The sequence below is a fragment of the Pimephales promelas genome, chromosome 10 (genome assembly GCF_988280905.1).
Source record: "Pimephales promelas chromosome 10, fPimPro1.hap1.1, whole genome shotgun sequence".
In the NCBI taxonomy this organism is placed as follows: Eukaryota; Metazoa; Chordata; class Actinopteri; order Cypriniformes; family Leuciscidae; genus Pimephales; species Pimephales promelas.
In genome coordinates, this window is record NC_142778.1 from 3,407,501 (window position 1) to 3,432,235 (window position 24,735).

Consider the following 24,735-nt stretch of genomic DNA (forward strand, 5'->3'; position numbering starts at 1 on the left):
CGTCTCACACCTCTCTTGAGTTTAGATCAGATTAGCCCACATTAAACCGCCCAATCCCTGAGCCTTGACGGAATAGACCAGTATGTGTGTTAGCAGGTCTGTGTGAGTTTATCTATAGGTTTAAAGGGTCATGGCTGTGTGCTGCAGGTCAGGCTTATCTTTCACAGTAACACACACACACACACACACACAGGTGTCCTTCTTTTTGGAGCAGTAGGCTAATTGAATGGCTTATCGGCGGACACACACTTCTTGTCGTTTTGTCTGCTCACTTTAACCAAGACTATAAAACAAGTGAGCCCATTATGTGTCGTAGCTTTACAAACGAATAAAGCGTGAGAATTTGTCTTCAGCTTAAGTGATTCCCCCATTTTATTGTATTAAGATGGTGTTTTGTACCACAGAAGGTCTGTAGAACTAGTGTATCTCTATAATTCAGACATGTATCTCACACTACCTTTTCTGTTGGCAAGAACATTTATTTTTTTCCATGAGTTGTTTGCTAGGCCGGAGATCATGCCCTTAAAGACCCCTGAAATGTTTTCGGCGAGTGCAAGTTTATGTCCTGTGTCGATCCTTTTGAAAGTTGGGGTCAGATTGGGGTCGGTTTGACCTTTTAGTGAATGTCACAGTCTGGCGACTCACTTTGCAGGATTAAGTCATAATTAAAAGAAATTTTCACATTGTGTGACAATTTCTGTAATATAATGTAATAATTATGAGAAATAAAGTCACATTTTGATATATAATGTAATAATTATGAGAAATAAAGTCACATTTTGAGATATAATGTAATAATTCTGAGAAATGGTCACTTTTGTAAGATATAGCCAATTATGAGATATAAAGTAGCATTGTTATTTATAATGTCACAATTACAAAAAGTGAATAATGTAGTGAATAGATACAAAGTAATAACTACAACTAATACATTTACTTTGCCAGATAGTCAAAAAAATAGTCACATTATAAGATATACCGTCAAATTATGATCATTGCGAGACACAACTGCATAATTACAAGAAATATTCATTGTAAGATATAAATTTTGCAGGATATAAAGTCATAATTAGAGAAATTGTCACATTTTGAGACAATGTCATAATTGTGAGATATAACGTCATACTTATGAGAAATAGTCACATTGTGAAATATAAAGTCACAATTATGACTAATGAAGTCAATTTGCAAGATATAAAGTCATAATTACAAAAAAAGTCATAATGAGACAATCAAAAAAAATATCATAATGTCATTGCAATTTAAAGTCACATTACAAAGCCAAAAGTATGAGACGTAAAGTCGCTATTCGATTTCCCTGATGTCATCAATATTTTTGGTCCAATTTTCAGGAGAAATCTCATTTTAAATATGTCTATTTACTAAAAGTTTATTGTAATATTGTTTGTTAAAGCATATCGATTGCCTTGAAACTAACTGATATGAACCTACAGGCATATAAATAGATTTGTTATCCTGGGTGAAACAACATCCAGGATCATGTAGACTGAGCTGGACTGTGTTGAGTTATAAATAGAGCGGTAGTGATGTCACGCCTGTACACAAACACCCCCTGAAAAGTCTCTTTAAGTTTCTATTTTGGTTCATACGGGTGTGTATGTGTCTTATTCCCATGACATTTCACCTCTGAAACTGCTCATTTAGCCGTCTATCTTTGTATCACTCTATTTGTGGAAAGGCCAAATGATGAATACATGTGTAATTATGCAGTGAAGGGAAATGTCAGTCTCACACACTTCCCCAGCTGCCACATGACAGCCCTCGCTCTGTGAACACACACTCTGTGTGTGAGGGGGCGTTTGCAAATAACGCTACTCTTTTGCTCTCCGTAATTTAATAATCTTCTTCTCCTTCTCTTTCAGAAAAGCCAGAGCTGGTACAACGTAAGTCACACTTCCTATTAATTGTGTGTGTGTGCATGCGTGTAATACTTGTACTATTGATTGTGTGTCCACCTTGCCATAAATGTCACTACACAGTGTGTTCTTTGTGTTACAGTAACATGATGTTGCTTGGGCAAGGGAACAGGATCATTTAATTACATTTATTGCGTTTATTATTTAATTATTGTTTTATTGTAGGGTTTTGTTTGTTCTTTTTAATAGAAAATTACTTTCAAATTTACTTTGCGTGTGTCAGATGTGAAGATTGACGTGAACAAACGAGAATTATTGTGTTGTTTTAATAATGATTTACAGATCTGTCTGTCTTTCCTCTGTCACTGAGCGGTTCAGCCGCAAATATTATCGGACTCACGATCTTATCATCAATTTCCTCATGTTTTACATCTGTGTGTCACTGTGACTGATTACAACCATCCGCCTCTTCACGTTTTGGGTCAACAGTGTTGTGTATGGCAGAAATTCATAGCAACAGTATTTACATAGTACTACTTTTGCCTAAAGGAACGATTACAGAACTTTATTCTCATGCTATGTACTTATTATAGCAATTACAATGACTTTTTATTTTATATCATTAATTATCATTATACTGCGGAGCCCCACACATGACATGTGGGAAAAATATGCGTTCCCATGACTTATTAATATGTCATCACGTTTTACTAATTCGTTCCCTTTTAAATTGTGCGCACTATATAATAATTTTTATCTTGGTTAACTTTATAGTGGCTAGTGCTTGGCGGTAAACGATTCATACCGAAAACCGGTGTATATTTTGTCACGATGTTCATTTTTAATATACCGCCATACCGATGTATTTAATTACACAACGTTCGGAACGAACCGCCAACAGACACTGTTTCAGACGGACCCTTTACAATGTTGCACTTTTAAGCAGCGACGGTGAGGCGAGGGTAAACCACGACGCGATAAAATTCCAGTCGCAACTGTGAGAAGCCACACGTCAATCAAAAATCACAGCCATTCAGAACAGCGTGTGGGCGGAGTCTCTCTGTGAAGGCGCACTGCTGGCCCGCACTCACATTGGAAATGGGTACGGACATAAACAAATGAAGAAATAACATTATTAAAAATCAAAACATTAACAAAATATACTCATTGACTAATTTTGTTATGAAGTACAGTTCATTTTGAACGCTATATTATATGCTTTCAAAATCTGAGGTAAATTATCTGTTATCGCTTGTGGCACAGTGACCTAATAGAGAGCCTAAGTCCCGCCCCTCCACTTCCGGCTCATGGGACCTTATTTCGGAAAAAATATGAATGGTAGTCAATGGCGAGAGACGACTTATCTTTTTATTCCGTCTGAACTGTGCCCTGAATTACACATATGATGTTTGTCAATTTAAAAGATAATTCTGAAAGTCAAAAACGTCGCAGTTTGTCATAAAACAGAAGAGTTACATTTAGTTTTATGTGAAAATCGCTCTATGAACTACATCTCCCGGGAAGAGAAACAACGAGTGAGATCCGCTGCTCGTGTGTGTGCAGTCTGGTACAAAACACTCAGGCATGACGGCGTTACGTTACGATTATAACGTAAGATTGTAGAAACAATGACAGACAATAGCCTCAGTAAAGTTAGCTTCATTCATTGGGAGAAAATGTGCGCCTTTGGGGTTTGTAGTCTTTGTAATTACGTATTTTTACAGTCTTATACCTCAACGGTTTTACATCAAACTGCGACTTTCTTTAGTTTAAAATGTATCTTTTAAATTGACAAACATCATATGTGTAATTCAGGGCACAATTCAGACGAGATCAAAATATTTGTTGTCTCTCGCCATTGCCTACCATTCAATATTTTTCCGAAATAAGGTCCCATGGTGGTCGACCGGAATAGGCTCTCTATGCCTTTGAACTTCGATAATCAGTTCCTCGTCGTCCATGTTTGATGATTACATATTCATGACACACAGAACTTCCATCCAATGAGATCTCTGTGTGGGCGGATCTGTCAGCCGCGGCGTTGCAGATATTGGAACCGTTTCCAAATTAGAAACTTTGCGTGTCGCCGTCGCGTCTGGTTAGGACAAAAACTCTGATTAACATGTAAAAGATACCTTTTATCGTGTGGTTAGGACACGGTGTTATGTTACAGGGAAGGTGGATGCTGCAGAACTATGGCGTTATTTTCCTGTCAAATGTCGATTGTAGCGCGAAAGTGAATTAATAAGATGCGAATCTCTGGCACGCGCTCTCAGATACACACTGCTCTTGTAAGAATAGGTCTATTTTCTCTGGGCTCGCTTAGAGAATCCTGCTCTTAAAACGTGTTCAGTGCAATCGCGAATCTCTCCTCTTCCCCAGCTAACAATTTTAGGTAATAAGAACGTTTCATAACGTTCCCATTAAGTTATAAAAACGTTATTTCTGAATGTTCTAGAAACATTCGAAACGTCCAGTTTTTTTAGACGTATTAACGCTCTTGCTTGATTATAAGAATGTTATTAGAATGTTAAGAAATAACAATTTTAGGTTATACTGGGCGCTATTCTATACTACAATATTAACTACTGAGAATAAAATAGACCATCCTAAGTCAATTTTTTGCAGTAATTCCTCTCAACCAATAGAAATTGTTTTGAACACCTGATTATGCATAAAAAAAACGTCATAAACTGGAAAACCGGCTTAATTCTGAAAAAAAAAAAAACGTGATATCAATTTTTGGTCAAACCGCCCAGCACTAATAGTGGCCATGTTGTTTTAGCTAAAGCACAACAAGGGAACAAATTAGTACAACGTGGGCACGATTTACTAAATTGAGGGAATGAAGTATTACATTGTGTGTAATGTATGGTTTACTGAAAACAAGGATGAATTATAAAATCATAGATTTACTTAAACAAGAGGACGACCAGTATATAAAACATTTTTTATCCCGGGCTCTGGATTGCATAATACAAATATCGTCTTTTTTTTACCATTAGCCACAAGATATCGGCTAATTATGACTTTTCATTCCACAATATCTTCCTTTTTTCTTCAGTCTTTTATCTTTGCTTTCTTTTTCTGTCTGTGGTTCTTTTCGTCTCTCTCTCTCTCTCTCTTTCGTTCACTTTTTCTCTTCAGCATGAGAGACAGCACATTCTCAGAGTAAGCATGATTTTACACTCAACTTCCTGTTTCCTGTCACACGAACTGTGGCTCTAACAGGCTTTGGCATGCGTATGCTCCTCTAATGACCTAATCATAGCATCTTCCCACCGAACTGTATTAAGCCAAAGGCTAAACACGTAATGCACGGCATTAAGACCCTCTTGTGAAAAAGTACACTTTACCATACTTTTAAAAAGTTGTATACAGTTAAAATTATAATTAAATACTTAACATGTAACACATCAAAATACACTCACCTAAAGGATTATTAGGAACACCTGTTCACTTTCTCATTAATGCAATTATCTAATCAACCAATCACATGGCAGTTGCTTCAATGCATTTAGGGGTGTGGTCCTGGTCAAGACAGTCTCCTGAACTCCAAACTGAATGTCAGAATGGGAAAGAAAGGTGATTTAAGCAATGTTTGTTGGTGTCTGAGTATTTCACAGTTACTGGGATTTTCACACACAACCATTTCTAGGGTTTACAAAGAATGGTGTGAAAAGGGAAAAACATCCAGTATGCGGCAGTCCTGTGGGCGAAAAATGCCTTGTTGATGCAAGAGGTCAGAGGAGAATGGGCCGACTGATTCAAGCTGATAGAAGAGCAACTTTGACTGAAATAACCACTCGTTACAACCGAAGCCACAACACGCACAACCTTGAGGCGGATGGGCTACAACAGCAGAAGACCCCACCGGGTACCACTCATCTCCACTACAAATAGGAAAAAGAGGCTAAAATTTGCAAGAGCTCACCAAAATTGGACAGTTGAAGACTGGGAAAATGTCGCCTGGTCTGATGAGTCTCGATTTCTGTTGAACATTCAGATGGTAGAGTCAGAATTTGGCGTAAACCGAATGAGAACATGGATCCATCATGCCTTGTTCCCACTGTGCAGGCTGGTGGTGGTGGTGTAATGGTGTGGGGGATGTTTTCTTGGCACACTTTAGGCCTCTTAGTGCTAATTGGGCATCGTTTAAATGCCACGGCCTACCTGAGCATTGTTTCTGACCATGTCCATCCCTACAGTATTAGTATGGTGTTCCTAATAATCCTTTAGGTGAGTTTGAGTGTTCTTCATTAAAGCATGACAAAAGAATATTCAACCATAATGATTTAAAATCTACTTTAAAGTACAACATTTAATTTGGCATTAATGCAAAGCACACTTTTTAAAAGTGCACTTAAGTGTGTTAAGAAGCAATCATGTAATTGTACTCTCTTTTAATGGCTTTTTATTTCATTAATATATTATCTGCAAGCACAGTCTTTTAAAAATACACTTTTAAGACTTAAAGTACACTACAAGCACTGATTCAATAGAATTAAGCGCACTTCTTTTTCACAAGATCCTGCATGGTGGCAACGTTAGAGAGTCGCAATAAATAGACTGTGCCTCTCTCTGATTGGCTCTGGTTCTCAGCGGCGGGATGTGATTGGTTGATCACATCCCACTCTGCACATGCATGGATGTGAGTTGCATACTAAATGCACACTGGGCAGTTCAGCAACTGTGGCGTCATATTTATAGAGTGTTGTGCGTTTTTGATGCATTGTCTGTGGAGTGTGTGTCTGTGTGTTCATATGGGTAGAGATGATCTCCCATGGCTTTGTGATTACATCTCAACCGTTCTGAGCCCCACTGACCACCAAAGTGAATGTTGGACACTGCATTGTTGTATTGCGGATTATGTTTGGTTTATAAGAGAGCTGATTGTTACAGCTCGATGTCATCTGACACTGTACATAAGCAAAGCTTGTATGCAGTAGTTTATTTTAAGGCAGCAGTTTCATGACACATTTGTTCTCGCCACTTTCGAGGTAGAATTGGGAAAGTCATAAACAGGGAGTGTGAACCGAAAGAGGTTGTGTAACATTATCCCAGAGTAGACATGTCACACAAAGGCCCTTTCATTGTATTGTTGTGATCCACACATATTTTTGCACTACATTAAAATGATTCAAAGAGATTTTTAGTGTATTACATTATTTTTTTCAGTCAGTGGTCACCAACATTCTTCAAATTCAATCAAACTTTAAAGGAGTAGTTCACTTTTAAAAAAAACTTTTGCTGATAATTTACTCACCCCCATGTCATCCAAGATGTCCATGTCTTTCTTTCTTCAGTCGAAATGAAATTAATGTTTTTGATGAAAACATTCCAGGATTTTCTCCATATAATGGACTTCAATGGGAACCAAACGGTTCAAGGTCCAAATGGGAGTTTCAGTGCAGCTTCAAAGGGCTTTAAACGATTCCAGACGATGAATAAGGGTCTTATCAAGCGAAACGATCGCTCATTTAAAAAATAAATAAAAAAGTTTTATAAGCACAAATGCTCGCCTTGCTCTGTTCTGTGATGAGTGTTCATGACTGAACTCGTTCATCAAAATGAACAAATCTTTTTTTGAGTCATGACTCGAAGATAAGACCCTTAGTCATCGTCTGGTGTCGTTTAAAGCCCTCATTTGGACCTTGAACCGTTTGGTTCCCAATGAAGTCCATTATATGGAGAAAATCCTGGAATGTTTTCATCAAAAGCCTTAATTTCTTTTCGACTGAAGAAAGAAAGACATGGACATCTTGGATGACATGGGGTAAGTAAATTATCAGCAAAAAATTTTTTTTAAAGTGAACTACTCCTTTAAGGTTTGAACTCTCGCAATGGAAGTCTTGTTTGGGGAAGTCTCATATGTAAAACAATTAATCATACATAAGACAAATAGTACACATGATAAAGACTTTTAGGGAAAATTAGCTAAGGGGAAAGAGAGCTCAATCCCATAAAAGTGCCGATGCAAGTGGAAAGTCTACGAACGACACGCAAATTAAAGAATACAGACGCAGCCGGCTCATTTCCATAATGACCAATGCAATCTACCAAGATAATAATAAGGTCAGCCGTAAAAATAACCTTGTCCACACCTTTTCAGCGCTGCATGTCTTTAGTAAATGCTTACAGTAGTTTTTTTACGGCAAAATAAGTTTTGCACCGTTAGTAAATCTGGCTCATAATTGTACGTTTTAATGAACATTTCAAATATTTCTAAGTTACTCAGAGCACAATCAGTACTTTCACCCGAAACTCAAATAAATACGTGTGAACTGAAGTTGTGTTTACATGAGGCGGGAACCATAGAAAACAGTTAATTAGTTACTAACAAAACATCTGTATTGGTGTTATATATGGCTTTATTATAAATATAGATCACATACTATATATAACATTAGTAATATAGTGTGTTTTAAAGGGAAAATTGACCAAAAATAAGAAAATTGTGACATAATTTGCTCAATTTTTTTTTCATACAATGAAAATCAATGGTCACCAAAATGTTTTGGTCACCAACACTCTTTAAAATCAATCAAACTTTAAGGTTTGAACTCTCGCAATGGAAGTCGTGGTTGGGGAAGTCTCATATGTATGCTTAAACAATACATCTATTACTAAACAGGGCAAATTAGCAAAGGGCAAAGAGAGCTCAATCCCATAAAAATGCCGATGCGAGTGGAAAGTCTACGAACGACACGCAAATTAAATATTATTAATTTAAATATTAATAATATATAATAATATAATATATTATTAATATATTACTATATTATTAATATAATAAATATAGATCACATACTGGATTTAACATTTCTACTTTAGTGTGTTTTAAAGGCATTTAAAGGGAAAATTGACCAAAAAAAATAATAAAAAAAAACGAAAAAAACGTTTTGGTCACCAACACTCTTTAAAGTATCTTCCACAGAAGAAAGAAAGTCTGGTGAAACATGTGGGTGATTAAATGATTTCATTTTTGGGTGAGCTATCCCCTTCAAGGTCGACATTTGCGCATAAAAGACCATTTGAGTTGTGAAAGCGTAACCATAACAGATCGCACCCTGAAAGTTTGCACACTAGACATAAGAAAACAAACTAATCCCCTGATGACATTATTGGAGTTGTCACACCCACTCTTGGTACCAGCCACCGGCGTCTCTCATTGTTTACTCTTTTAGTTAATATATAACCAACTTCACATGCTCATCGCCAGGATTAAACACTCTCACACACATCCAGCTCTACAAAATCAGAGGCTTCTGATGCTCTGGATCTCCACTGGAAGGTTTTTGGATATTTGGTTCTCCATGGGGAGAAACTATCCATTCGCCTTCATGGTTATTGATGTATAAATGCTGAAGGGAGAATACGTTTGGGGCTGAGATTAAAGTTGAATCCTCAGTCTTTGTTCTTGGTTATCTTTAGGTTTCTGACAGCACAAATGAGTCGAGGTTGGAGCACGTAAATTAGAGCACGTAAATGATAAAAAAAAAAGGACACGATAACCCGAGGAATTGGCACAAAGAGTTTCCAGATGGTCTTTATTTGTCATTTTCGAAGACCGTTTGAATTCGAGTAGTAACAACTGGTGAATGCAAAAAACAAGCACAAACTCTGAGGACTTATGGACTAAACTCCCAGATGAACAATCTCTGAAAGCCAACAACCAATGTGCAATGGAGATATTAGTAGCCATTGCATGCTGAGGTAACGATTAATCGCTTGTGGAAGTAACTTGGATGTTCCTCCTTTATCAAGCGTTTACAGCTCGAAAAAAGGATGAAGAATCAAGACGGACATGTTTACAGCAGCGAACTGGAACAAACAGCAGCATAATAAAGCATCTGTCCGCCCAGGTTACTAAAGGCCACGACTGAATCATGTGGCGTTAGTCGGAAGAGCCAGACACTCACACACACCCTGATAGAGGACGTTACACCCTGATGAACATCTGCGATAGCGGAGACAATCCTTGAAGGAGCGACTGAATCTGGGATACTTATTTACAGAGCCATCCGAATCCAAAATATTATCAGGATCCTGTCATTGATGAGCTGATCCATCCGTCGGCTGAGGTACGAGAGAGAAACGGAAACATGGATTCATCCCTGGACTCTCAGGAGGACTGGGAGACACTAATGGAGCTGGAGGAGGCTTTGGCGGGATGGTTAGTTCAGGGTTCAGACCGGCCCTGGGGCCCGTGGGACGACCCGTACCAGGATGAGGAAATCCCTGCCGTGAGTCTCAGATTGGTGTAGGGTCCACTGTTGATAGTAACAGGGCAGTGTACAGCAAGTTATAGAGTAAAAACAAGTGTGTGTATGTACAGTGTAGCAGGGCTTGACATTAACGCTTGGGACAATTTTATTTTTTATTTTTTTGAAGGGGCAAGTGAAAGAGAATTTAACTTTTCCGAACGGACAAGCAGCCTGATAAAAATTTGGACTAATTTCCTAATCCTAATTTTATTACATTCCCTGTAAAAGGCAACTGAGAAATCTATAAAAATCACTTTATAATAAGAAACATACTGTGGATTTTTTTTTTCAAATTCATTTGATATAGATATGCAACATTGTTATATGACTGCAAATGTTATGTTGATTTTATAGTTTAATGCACAAGTAGTTAACATTAAGTCACTTATCTTTTAGACACAATATTAACTTTTTTTTTTGTTCTGTATCACCAACGAAACAAAGATCGCAGCGGAAGTATCGCGATTCTCAAAGCAACGGCCGCGTTTTGTTACTCAATGAAATATTAAACTCTTAACATTATTTATTGCAGTTTAAATTTTTTAATTTGATTGGCAACAGCGCTATAGTGTATTATTTTTTTTTATTATTATAATTGCATTTATTGATCAATTGTAAGAATTTGACATCAAAGATGATGCATACATTTGCGTTCTTTATAAACACCCTGGGGTAAATATTTAAAAAAATTGCATATTTAAAGATGTAAACTCTGTAGAGATGTAAACTGATAGAACTCTGATAAGAATTTTTTTGTTTAGTTTTTTTCTGGAAAAGTAATTTTTTTACTCTGACAAGTGAATGACCGATTTGACCGATTGATCGAGCCTGTACAATATTGTACATACAAAAATTACATTTTTATTCTTAAAAGATAAACAAATATTTATATAATATAAATGAATATAATAAAAAATAAAAATATTTAATATATTTTAATTAATTGCTCTTTAACTTGGTATAAGGTAGAAAAAACATTTAATTAAAATGTTAGCACTAAAGTGTCAGTTCTCTCTATATATGTTAATAGCATATGAAGAGTTCAGATGCAAAAGCCTCTAAATGCCATTTGAAATTTTCTTCTTTAATGATTTTTATCAAACTTGTATATTTAAGTTCAGTAATTTCACTTAAATAACAATTAATAGGTAACTATCATTGCCATTTAAGTGAAATCACTGAACTTAAATATACAAGTTTGATAAAAATCATCATTCTAGAAGAAAATTTCAAATGGCACTTAGAGGCTTTTGCATCTGAACTCTTCATATATATATATATATATATATATACAGGCAGTTACTCATTGTAATATTGAGAAATTACCATTTCAAAACAATTTATTAAATGTTAACAGTGTCAGTATTGTCTATATTTTTAATGTTAATTTCATATTTTTAAATAGAATTCAGCAAATAAATATAATATAACATAATTCGTCCATCCTTCCATTCATTAATTATCCAAACCACTTATTCCTATATAATATTAAATATAGTTGCCTTAACTTCTGTTTAGTTCTAAAGGTATTTTTGGTATTTGAAAAGTATTTATCATTATATTGTTGTTGTTGTTGTTTCTTCCGTGGCAATATCACGATCCTTCACGTTCAGAAGGATCACCATTTTGCACTGTTGATTTCAAGACTCTATCAATACTAAAGTGGTTGTCTTGTCTGAGAGCATTTGTATACTTTTGCTCTGCTGTTAATGACGCCCGCTGTACTTTGGCTCATTAACAGGAGTGAAGTTTGTGAATGAGAAGCCGTCGCGACACACTGGGAATGAACTCATTGGGGTTCATCTCACGCTGCTGCATGGCAAAACTAAACCAGCGTTTGACTGAAGATCAGCTGTGTGAAAGAGCAGAACGGCTGAGTGTGTGTGTGTGTGTTCCTCATCGGTTGTTTTATTTGTGTTGTAGGTCCTCAGTCCCACATATAAGCAGCGTAATGAAGACTTCAGGAAGCTCTTCAAGCAGTTGCCGGACACAGAGCGTCTTATTGTGGGTAAGAGTGTGATCATTAACATATCAAAACTTCTAATTAGCATTTTGACATAGTATTCATGATAAGGGAGAGCTAATGTAAATAACTGTGAATAATATTTTAAAAGTTTTGGTAACGTAATTGATTTTTGTATTATACACTGGAAAAAGCGGTGTCATAAAATCATTTCTTTCAGTTTGTCTAAAAGCAAATAAAACTCCATATAGAAAAAAAAATACAGAAACAATTTTGTTTAAATAATATTTTCTCTTGACATCCGAGTGTTGATGTGCCGAACACACGCTGGCTGGCTTTATGGCTTTATGATTGTTTTTGTTTTCTTTGTACACAGACAATAAAATGCATATAGCAAGTAAACTAAATGTCATTATTTTTATCTCAAGTAAAAATTCTACTTTATTATTAAAGCTAATATATACACGGTATAAAGCCATGTGTGTGTGTGTAAATATATATATATACAGTATATACATATATATATATATATATATATATATATATATATATATATGTCACATTAACAATTATTGCGTAATACATTTAGCTTATGTTTAAAGAAAATATATTTATTAAGTATACGGTCTATATAATAGATAATATTTTTACTTTGTTTTAATGTATGTGTCTTTGGGACAATACATATTTTTGATTAACGTTAAATCCAAATTTAAATTTATAAATACAATTTGAGAAAAAATAATAAATTTGGCTGTACCAATTTTTTTTTAAGTTGGTCCAAAGAATATATTTTTTCGTTGTATGTGGATATTTAATACATATTTTCATTAATTATCAAATGTGTCAGTTGATAATTAATAATAAATTATATTTAACTATAATTAACTTTTAAATGTATAATTAATAGTTCATTTTTTATTTTAATGGAATGCTTTATACTTTAAAGGTTTATTTGATTATTTTCTTCTTTAATTTGGCACTTGATGTAAGGGGAAAAAATATTGAATTGAATGATTTGACATCTTTTGAACGTTGATGTTGTCCTGTCATTGGCAGACTACTCCTGCGCTCTCCAGCGGGACATCCTCCTGCAGGGCCGCCTCTACCTCTCCGAAAACTGGATCTGTTTCTATAGCAACATCTTTCGCTGGGAGACTCTGGTATGATACACTTTAAAGTTCCCCTATTATGCTTTTTGGAATATTACCATTCCTGTAGTGTGGAATATTGTGGGATTAATATCCTGCCATGATTCAAAACTGAAAATAAACTTCTGAAAGGTTGAAACTAAGTGTTCAAAAACTCAAAATGTTACAATTTTTTTTTTTTGTAACATCGAAAAATATGAACAATGCTCATGAACAATGTCTACTTTGAACACTAGTTGTAGCTGAGACTAAAAGAGTGGTTCGTGTTGTCGACATGTTGAGAAGACGCTCTTTTCTGCACAGCAAAAGCAAATCCACTTTGCATGCAGAATGAGGAATCGCACTCGAATCGATGCTGTAAAACCAACGGCAATGTTACTGTTGGAAGATCCAGAGCTCATATTCAGTTTGGTTTCTGACCAATCACAACACTCTGGGCCATTTGACCAATCAGAGCAGAGAAGGCTTTCAGAAAGGAGGGGTTTAGAGAGATTGAATCCTTTATCCATTTCAGATTCAGACACTGTGAGGAAAGAGTTGATGCTGCAATGTATGTTATGAGAAAATTCAAGTGGTTTTTGACCTTGAATGCATGTAAACATATTGTCGGAGACCTTTAAAACAAAATTAAGGACCTTTAAAGGAGTAGTTCACTTTTAAAAAAAACTTTTGCTGATAATTTACTCACCTCCATGTCATCCAAGATATCCATGTCTTTCTTTCTTCAGTCGAAAAGAAATTAAGGTTTTTGATGAAAACATTCCAGGATTTTCTCCATATAATGGACTTCAATGGGAACCAAACGGTTCAAGGTCCAAATGAGAGTTTCAGTGCAGCTTCAAAGGGCTTTAAACGATTCCAGACGATGAATAAGGGTCTTATCAAGCGAAACGATCGCTCATTTAAAAAATAAATAAAAAAGTTTTATAAGCACAAATGCTCGCCTTGCTCTGTTCAGTGATGAGCGTTTGTGACTCTCCTGTTCAAACTCGTTCATCAAAATGAACGAATCTTTTTTCGAGTCATGACTCAAAGGGTCCTAGATAAGACCCTTATTCATCGTCTGGTGTCGTTTAAAGCCGTCATTTGGACCTTGAACCGTTTGGTTCCCATTGAAGTCCATTATATGGAGAAAATCCTGGAATGTTTTCATCAAAAACCTTAATTTCTTTTCGACTGAAGAAAGAAAGACGTGGACATCTTAGATGGCATGGGGGTGAGTAAATTATCACCAATATTTTTTTCAAAGGTGAACTACTCCTTTAATATAGCACAAACGGCCACTTTTACCAAATCTTTTGGATCTGAGAAGAGTTATGTTGTGTTTTGTTGTTGCGTGTGAACAGCTTACAGTACGGCTGAAAGACATCTGCTCCATGACGAAAGAGAAAACAGCACGTCTGATTCCCAACGCCATCCAGGTGTGCACGGACACTGAGAAGGTGAGACACACAACCGCACTCAGATACGACTGCACACATTAACACATTCAGTTAAGCTGTTCTCGATCTCCCCTTCAGCACTTTTTCACGTCATTTGGTGCGAGAGACAGGACTTACATGATGATGTTCAGACTGTGGCAGAACGCACTGCTGGACAAGGTGAGAATATAAACACGGTAATGTTGATAATACTGATAAAGCTGCAAACTGTTCAAAGGGCTTTAAACGATTCCAGACGATGAATAAGGGTCTTATCAAGCGAAACGATCGCTCATTTAATAAATAAATAACAAAGTTTAAGTTTTATAAGCTCAAATGCTCGCCTTGCTCTGTTCTGTGATCGTGATCGTTCGTGACTCTCCTGTTCGAACTCGTTCATCAAAATGAACGAATCTTTTTCCGAGTCAATTCATTCATTTCGTTCGTTGAATGAACCAAATGACTCGGAAAAAGATTAAAATTGAAATGTATAATAATAATAATAATGTCAATCCACTTTTTATGTATTTTTTTACTATACGCAAGTTTTGCACGATTGCGAATCCTTTAATTGACCTATGGCTAAGCCACGCCCCCTCCACTCACTGGAGCGGTCACAGTAGGAGACATTTCACAGGAGGCAATTGGTGATTTTTGGAGGCAGAAAGATTATATATCATCTCGAAGTCATCTAAAGGGCTATATTAATACATTTTATAGTTGAGAAGGTCGATGAAAAGCTTCAGCTCGAGGCAAAAATGTACAGGTCACAGTGTAAACGTGATAAACCGCATATCGTTGCCATCACCGTTTGGTGCTACAGTATATACATGAATCATTCAGCACAACATTGTTAACATTTGTTATCTCTGTTTTTACAGATACATTAATGAAGCGAAGTGATGTCATCAGTACACCGCAGCGAGAAGCTAACGTTAAAGTTTTCTAATGTTAGGCTAATGTTAGCCTTAACGTTACCTTAGATTTTAAAGATAAAGTTCAAATACGTTGTTGACTTAACTTAGAAACGGTGTAGACATCCTTGTTTAATTTATCCACGTTTAGTTGGTGTTGTGGTCTACCGCATAACTTAATCCAGAGTAGACTCTTATCTCGGTTGAGATGTGGCTTGGGAAACAGTAAAATATATACACACCGTCGCCCAGCCTCTCGGGAACCTAGTGTCGGAGCTGTATGCACACCGTTTGACCATTTTAAACTTAAAATGACAAGAAAAAACGAATGAAAACTGACTAATGGCAATGCATTTCAATGGACGTGGAAGCAGAGAATGTCCGAGTGTATTGGGTTAGCTGTGCACTGTGATTGGTTAATCTCGTTTGGGGGCGTGGCTTAGCCATAGGTCAATTATAACCAACATCATGTAAATGTGATGTAAATAAGAGATTCATTATGCAGTGTTGACAGCTTTTTATTATTATTGTAATGGGATATTTTGCAAGAGAGCATAGAGAGGGACATTGTGCAGTTTAGTCAGTGAGTTTGCGCTGAACTGAATAGTTTGACAGCTTAGAAGAGTGTGCACTTTCATGATTTCTGGATTGACAACATACGATGTGTACTGTCTGAGCTCATAATGACGGCTATCTCTGTGTTCAGCCACTCTGCCCTAAAGAGCTCTGGCACTTTGTACATCAGTGCTACGGCAATGAGCTGGGACTCACCAGCGACGATGAAGACTACGTGCCGCCTGATGATGATTTCAACACAATGGGGTGAGTTAAACGTGCATGCTTTGTAGCAGCTTCTTGTCAACTAACGTTTAGTCGACTATTGGGGCAGCCCTCGTGCTTTCACAACTATTGTTCAAAACCCCACATATTCAAATTTGGCGTTTAATATATTTGTTGTTTAGATACTGTGAGGAGATCCCAGCCGAGGAGAACGAGGTCAGCAATGATAACTCATCCAAGAGCAGCAGTGAGAACAAACAGGACAACAGTTCACCTCTGACACACAAGAGATCCATCACCCAGTCCACCATCACCTCCACCACACCTCCCAGCAGCACTGACACACCGCTGTCTGTGAGTATCCCCGCTCCAGCTCGCTGCACACATGCCGTTTAAGAAACTGCTTTTAAAAGTGCGCCCTCTGCTGGTCACAGTTCGACATTGCAGCTGAGGAGTACACAGACTGCCTTGCTGATGGAGATCTTCTGAGTCTCCCTCTGCTGGTGGAGGAGAGGAACAGCGAACCGTCGAGTCCTCTGGGCCCCTTGCCTTCACCTTCACTCGACTTCAACGACAACGAGGATATACCCACTGATCTCAGTGATTCCTCAGACACGCATGATGAAGGTTTGGAAAAATGCTTTCACTATTTGCTGATAATGTACTCACGCCCTTGTCATCCAAGATGTCCATGTCTTTCTTTCTTCAGTCGAAAAGAAGTGAAAACATTCCAGGATTTTTCTCCATATAATGGACTTCATTGGGAACCAAACGGTTCAAGGTCCAAATGAGGGTTTCAGTGCAAACTGCAAACTGTTCAAAGGGCTTTAAACGATTCCAGACGATGAATAAGGGTCTTATCTAGGACCCTTTGAGTCATGACTCGAAAAACGATTCGTTCGTTTTTATGAACAAGTTTGAAGAGGAGAGTCACGAATGCTCATCACTGAACAGAGCAAGGCGAGCATTTGTGCTTATAAAACTTAAACTTTTTTATTTATTTTTGAAATGACCGATTTCGCCAGATAAGACCCTTATTCATCGTCGTTTTATGCGTTTTGGACGTTCATTTACACGACAGTGGCCTTTTGGGGAACATTGTTTTCAAGTTTTTGTCATAAACATACAGTAAACAGAGAGTATTAGCTCAGGCTACAATGTTCTTCCACAAGACACGTGCAGTTTTGTTTATTAACCGCATGTAGGTACATATTCAGAAGTCATAAATAGATAATCTGCCTCACTTGAATGTGTGTTCAGGAGACGAGGTTCAAGCGTTCCACGAGGATCTGAATGGCCGTCACTACATCAATGAGGTGTATAAATTCAGTGTCGATAAGCTGTACGCCATCCTCTTCACGGAGTCCCAGTTCATGACAGACTTTATGGACCAGAGGAGATTCACAGGTCAGAACCCTTCATAAACATCTCCTCTCACTGAACCAAGATACGATCCAAAATCAAGACCATGAGGAGCTTTATTCTTCAGTAAAGTCCGGCTCACTGTATTTTATCTTGCCAAATAATTCAATATTTGAGTTTGGGAAGTATTATTTGTTTCAATACTTAACTACACGTCTAGAATAATTCTGATCGGTTATATTAGTATCATTGAGACACTATTATAGTTTTTATCAGTGGCGAGGTCCTCAATCCCTACTCTCAAATTACATCATTTTACAAAACACATTACTTGAAGGGGTGTTCATAATACTGACTTGACACCTTCATAAGCATGACATGACATATGTCTTAAATATGAGGTAGGATTTATACATGTTTAAGTGTCTTTCGCTCAATAATGACATTTTGAATGCAAATATGACATTAAGATGTCTTTGTTATGACACCTTGACATTAAATGAAGTTAAACTGTCATGTGGTTGGCTTTGACATTGGCTGTCATGAGGCATTATAACTGTGTCATGAATATTTTTCTACTGTGCTACTAATTGAATTTGTCATTAAAAAGTTATAATACTTCATGACAGCCAATGTCAAAACCAACCACCTGACAGTTTAATGTAATGTTAACCAATAAAGCTAGGTGGTTTCTTAAGTTTGATCATTAATCCGCTATGTCATGTTGTGTTGTCTTAGTAATGTCAAGTTGTCGTGACAAAGACACTGACAGGTAATGATGTATTGGTTTATGTCAAGATGTCATAAAGACATTTCAAACAATGTCATATTTGCATTAAAAATGTCATAACTGAGTGAATGACACTTAATGACAGTTCATATTAATAACATATGTCATGTCATGATTATGAATGTGTTATGTCAGTCTTATGCACACCCCTTCAAGTAAAGTGATACCCAATTGGCCTACATGGAAAAAAAAAATAATTTGACAATTAAGATTAATTAAGTGCCATTTATTGTCAGACAGTTGAATGAAAACAACTAAATCCATTTACAGTATGAATAAAAATAACCAATGAAAATAGTTTAAGAACAACAAACGAAGGTTTAGAAGAGTTGCTTTTAGAGAGAAAAGCTGGCCAAGGATATATTTTTTCCATAATAATAGCATATTTGTGCTTCAGAAAGCGATCCAGAAGGACCTTCCATTTCTTCTCTAGTGCAGCTCAACCAATCTGGAAGAAGTGCACTGTTGTCAAAAAACAAGCCGTTTGTTGTCGTTCCTGAAAAGTGTTTTCTGCTGAACTTTGAGATATTTTATGCTCAAAAAGCAACTTTACACACTGTCTACAGTTCTAAAATAACTAAGTGCTAACTAAAATAACCCCGCTTGTAATGGTTCTACGTTCAATCTTCACACATCCATTCTCAGATGTGGTGTATCACCCTTGGAAGAAGGAGGATGCGGGAAATCAGACGAGGGATATCATGTACACAATCTCGCTGAGCAACCCACTGGCTCCTAAAACAGCTACAGTTACTGAGACTCAGGTGAGACCGCACGTCTCCTCGGTTCTGCTCTTTGGATTATTTGTTTTAGCAGTTTGTGTGTTTTGTTGAATATGTTTGAAATGCAACTTCTGTCTGAATTAGACCCTGTATAAGGCCAGCCAGGAGAGTGAGTGCTACATCATCGATGCGGAAGTCATCACTCATGACGTGCCGTACCATGACTACTTTTACACCCTGAACCGCTACATGCTAACACGTGTGTCCAAGAACAAGTGTCGGCTGAGGTACGGGTGAACAGGATGGTGGTTTTATGGCACCAATAATGCTCAATTGAAATTTTGATGTGGTGTGATTTTCATATTGAAGTACTTGATTGTTTATTTTATTTTCTGTATGAAACTTACTGAAACAAAATTGTCTTCATGGGGATTATAAAAGTCACTTGTTGACTTGTTGATGTGATCTGTCTTCAGGGTGTCTACAGAGCTGAGGTACAGGAAACAGCCATGGGGGCTGGTGAAGGGCTTCATTGAGAAGAACTTCTGGAGTGGGCTAGATGAGAACTTTAAAAGCCTTGGTAAGACTCCATTTCAACCGTTATGAACCACCTACAGCCATAATGAGCTCCACTTATGACTATCTTGAGCCAACCTTCTTGAGCTCCACCTACAACAATAGAACTTCACACGCAACAATATTTAGCTCAACCCATTGCAAACTTGAGCTCCTTCTACAACATGTCTTATTATTATCGATGTTAAAACAATAGTGCTGCTTCATATATTTGTGGAAACAGTCATATTTTTTCTAGGATTCTTTGATTAATTGAATGGGGTTTTTTTTTAATAAAAATCTTTCCTAACATTATAAATATGGTCACTTTTGATCATGCCTAATAGCCTAGTATCCTAGCTTAAAGGGTTAGTTCACCCAAAAATGAAAATTCTGTCAGTATTTATTCACCCTCATGTTGTTCCAACCCTTGTAAGACCTTCGTTTATCTTCGGAACACAAATTAAGATATTTAAGATATTAAGATCGAGGCTTCTTCAGGGCATGACAATTGCTGGCCTTGAAAAGTCATTAAAGACATCGTTAAAATAGTCCAAGTGACTACAGGGCCTCAATCTTAAGTTTATCAAACGAGGAGAACACTTTTTGTGCACAAAAAACAATAAAAATAACGACTTTTATTTTTAAAAATTAATTTTATTTTACAATTAAAATTGAACTCCGCCCACAACAATATCAGTCCCACTTTTTAATGGTGGTTTGTCACGACTAAAAATAAATAACTAACACCAAAATAAATCAGTACCAGTAATTCATACCAGTAAATAAGTGCTGTTGATTTGTCAGAGCTGGAGTTAGCAAAGATGGAGGACGCTGTAATGGAAAGTCACAGACTGTCTCCTAAAGCAGTGAAGAACTCCACCCTGAGGCGGAGGAAAAGGGGTCTCGCTCACCTCCGCACAGCCCATCTAGATGAGACTCTCAGCCCTGTTACCACACCAACAGACGAGGAGGTCATCCACCGGATCAAACACGTGGCAGGTGAGCTCATGCACATCCAAATATTCACAAACACTACATATTTTAGGTTTAAAGTGATCTGATATTTGCATGTGCATGTGCAGGTTCCACTCAGACAAGACACATTCCTGAGCACATGCCAGGGGCCGGGATTTTCAGCAACCTCTCTAAACCATTACTCATCATCAGCTTTGTGTAAGTAGAACTACTTTTGCTTATACTACTCACATGAGTTTATTCATTTTTATAAATCTGACTTGGTGAAACTTTTTTCTTTGCTTTTTTTTTTTGGTTTTGCCTCTTGTGGATGGCCTTAGGATCTGTATAAGGTACATTCCTTTACTGATGTCAAATATTTATCCATTCTATAAAAAAAAATCACAGACTGTCATTCTAGTCCATTTTCTTGGTTGCCCTCCATCAGTTTTATGCTGCGCTTAAAGGAGTAGTTCACTTTAAAAAAAAACTTCTGCTGATAATTTACTCACCCCCATGTTATCCAAGATCTTTCTTTCTTCAGTCGAAAAGAAATTAAGGTTTTTGATGAAAACATTACAGGACTTTCTCCATATAATGGACTTGTAAATGGGTTTCAGTGCAAACTGCAAACTGTTCAAAGGACTTTAAACGATTCCAGACGATGAATAAGGGTCTTATCAAGTGAAACAATCGCTCGTTTAAAAAAAAAAAAATAACAATGTTCAAGTTTTATAAGCTCAAATGCTCACCTTGCTCTGTTCTGTGACGCACGTTCGTGACTCTCCTGTTCGAACTCGTTCATCAAAATGAACAAATCTTTTTCTCAGTCAATTTGTTTGTTTAGTTCGTTGAATGGACCAAATGACTCTGAAAAAGATTTGTTCATTTTGATGAACGAGTTTGAACGGAGAGTCATGAACGTGCGTCACAGAACAGAGCAAGGCGACCATTTGTGCTTATAAAACTTAAACTTTATTTTTTTTTAATGAACAATCGTTTCGCTTGATAAGACCCTTTATTCATCGTCTGGAATCGTTTAAAGCCCTTTGAACAGTTAAACTGTCTTTTGGACCTTGAACCGTTTGGTTCCCATTGAAGTCCATTAAATGGAGAAAAATCCTGGAATGTTTTCATCAAAAACCTTAATTTCTTTTTCGACTGAAGAAAGCAAGACATGGACATCTTGGATGACATGGGGGTGAGTAAATTATCAGCAAAAGTTTTTTTAAAAGTGAACTACTCCTTTAATTCAACGCAACAAGTCAGAGTTTTGAATTTAGAACGTAGAAAGCAATGGACAATTTAACAAAGTTACCATTTTGTTTCTGTGGACAATAGTAGGAATATCTCATGTTTGACTTTGATTTGAATGCAGCAAAAATATAGGCAGTATTTGGCACATTTCATAGACTTCCTCGACTAAGATGTGATCTGCCAACACAAGACCAGCGTTTGTCTGTTGTCTTCACTGAATGTGTCCATGGCCTTCTTGAAGGTGTGCTCAGTTGTGTGTTGTGTCTCTGCAGTCTGGTGCTACTGGTGTTTCTGAATGTGATGCTGTTCTATAAACTCTGGATGCTGGAGTATTCTGCACAGAGCCTCACCAGCTGGCAGGGCTTACGCCTACATGAGAGGTACGTACAACACACTCACACACACCAAAACTGCTTCACTCTGATGGACGGATTCTTTTTCAAGTAGCAATTTTCTACATTACAGTTCAAAAGTTTAGAATGTTTTTGAACATGTTGAAATAATTTGATAAATATACAGTAATACTGTCAACTATCACTAACTGTTTTCTATTTGAATATATTTAAAATGTAATTCATTCCTACGGAGGCGTATTGCATTCATTTGAAGAAAAAAAATCTACTCTGTTTTTCTGAATTAACGAGTTAATTTTTCATGAGAAAAAAAAATTGCTCTGTTTTTCTGAATTAATGAGTTAATTTTTCATGAGAAAAAAAAAATGTGCTCTGTTTTTCTGAATTAACGAGTTAATTTTTCATGAGAAAAAAAAATTGCTCTGTTTTTCTGAATTAATGAGTTAATTTTTCATGAGAAAAAAAAAATGTGCTCTGTTTTTCTGAATTAACGAGTTAATTTTTCATGAGAAAAAAAATTGCTCTGTTTTTCTGAATTAATGAGTTAATTTTTCATGAGAAAAAAAATTTTTGCTCTGTTTTTCTGAATTAACGAGTTAATTTTTCATGAGAAAAATTATTTTGCTCTGTTTTTCTTAATTAATGAGTTAATTTTTAATGGAATTTTTTTTGCTCTGTTTTTCTGAATTAAATACAAAAACTTTTTTTTCTCAACAAAAACTAACTCATTAATTCAGAAAAACAGAGCAAATTTTTTTCTCATGAAAAATTACCTCATTAATTCAGAAAAACAGAGCAAAAACTTTTTTTCTCATGAAAAATTAACTCATTAATTCAGAAAAACAGAGCAAATTTTTTTTTCTCATGAAAAATTACCTCATTAATTCAGAAAAACAGAGCAAAAACTTTTTTTCTCATGAAAAATTAACTCATTAATTCAGAAAAACAGAGCAAATTTTTTTTTCTCATGAAAAATTAACTCATTAATTCAGAAAAACAGAGCAAAAACTTTTTTTTCTCATGAAAAATTAACTCATTAATTCAGAAAAACAGAGCAAAAACTTTTTTTCTCATGAAAAATTAACTCATTAATTCAGAAAAACAGAGCAAATTTTTTTTTCTCATGAAAAATTAACTCATTAATTCAGAAAAACAGAGCAAAAACTTTTTTTCTCATGAAAAATTAACTCGTTAATTCAGAAAAACAGAGCAAAAACTTTTTTTCTCATGAAAAATTAACTCATTAATTCAGAAAAACAGAGCAAAAACTTTTTTTCTCATGAAAAATTAACTCATTAATTCAGAAAAACAGAGCAAATTTTTTTTTCTCATGAAAAATTAACTCATTAATTCAGAAAAACAGAGCAAATTTTTTTTCTCATGAAAAATTAACTCATTAATTCAGAAAAACAGAGCAAAAACTTTTTTTTCTCATGAAAAATTAACTCATTTATTCAGAAAAACAGAGCAAAAACTTTTTTTTCTCATGAAAAATTAACTCATTAATTCAGAAAAACAGAGGAAAAAATGTTTTTCTCATGAAAAATTAACTCATTAATTCAGAAAAACAGAGCAATTTTTTTTCTCATGAAAAATTAACTCATTAATTCAGAAAAACAGAGCAATTTTTTTTTCTCATGAAAAATTAACTCATTAATTCAGAAAAACAGAGCAATTTTTTTTTTCTCATGAAAAATTAACTCGTTAATTCAGATTTTTTTTTTTCTTCAAGTGAATGCAATACGCCTCCGTACATTCCTGATTGATGCGAAGCTGAATTTGACTCCAGTGTCACATGATTGATTTTGCTGCTTCATATTTTTGTGGAAACATTTACACATTTTTTTTCCAGGGTTATACGAGTAAAACACACTACACAAACGAGTAAAACACACTACACAATCAACATATACCAAAATATACACAACCAATGCACAATCATACACAAGAAAAACTATTTCTCATTAAATATATCTATATAAATACACACACACATAATATCTACTAGCATTGTATTCGTCTGAAAGAAGAAAGCACCTATACACCTAGAATGGCTTCAGGATGAGTTAATCATTCGCTAATTTTAATTTTTGTGTGAACTATCCCTTTAAACTCACTCAACAGACCCATGAAGATCACCGAGTTGTGGTGTTTTTGTGACCGTGTGTGTGTGTGTTGTGTTTCAGCAGTAAGCTGCCGCAGACACAGATGGAATGGGCACAGCTCCTGGAGTCCCAGCAGAGGTGCCATGACGCTGAGCTGCAGAAATGGAGAGAGATCATCAAATCTTCAGTACTGTTATTGGATCAGGTAATATGTCTGCATACACGCCGAAGTGATTTTATTGAACGTGGTTGTTATTATAA

At 36.1% G+C, this 24,735-nt stretch overlaps 1 protein-coding gene across 9 annotated transcripts in view; it reads left to right on the top strand.

Annotated features, from left to right (window-relative positions):
• gramd1bb (GRAM domain containing 1Bb) overlaps positions 1–24,735 on the top strand; it is a 132,448-nt gene that overhangs the window by 102,120 nt on the left and 5,593 nt on the right. For 2 of the 9 annotated variants that reach the window (XM_039647570.2, XM_039647571.2), the window contains 17 exons: positions 1,884–1,904; positions 12,068–12,152; positions 13,167–13,270; positions 14,605–14,700; positions 14,779–14,859; positions 16,300–16,415; positions 16,556–16,727; positions 16,808–17,000; positions 17,634–17,780; positions 19,171–19,289; positions 19,392–19,534; positions 19,724–19,827; positions 20,610–20,804; positions 20,888–20,978; positions 21,101–21,112; positions 22,289–22,396; positions 24,556–24,679. In XM_039647570.2, the coding sequence (XP_039503504.2) occupies positions 1,884–1,904; positions 12,068–12,152; positions 13,167–13,270; positions 14,605–14,700; positions 14,779–14,859; positions 16,300–16,415; positions 16,556–16,727; positions 16,808–17,000; positions 17,634–17,780; positions 19,171–19,289; positions 19,392–19,534; positions 19,724–19,827; positions 20,610–20,804; positions 20,888–20,978; positions 21,101–21,112; positions 22,289–22,396; positions 24,556–24,679 (1,911 nt within the window). Of the gene's footprint in view, positions 1–1,883; positions 1,905–5,024; positions 5,049–9,180; positions 10,124–12,067; positions 12,153–13,166; positions 13,271–14,604; positions 14,701–14,778; positions 14,860–16,299; positions 16,416–16,555; positions 16,728–16,807; positions 17,001–17,633; positions 17,781–19,170; positions 19,290–19,391; positions 19,535–19,723; positions 19,828–20,609; positions 20,805–20,887; positions 20,979–21,100; positions 21,113–22,288; positions 22,397–24,555; positions 24,680–24,735 lie in introns of those variants that run through there. The other 7 variants (XM_039647567.2, XM_039647568.2, XM_089135287.1 and 4 more) reach the window with 7 other exon arrangements.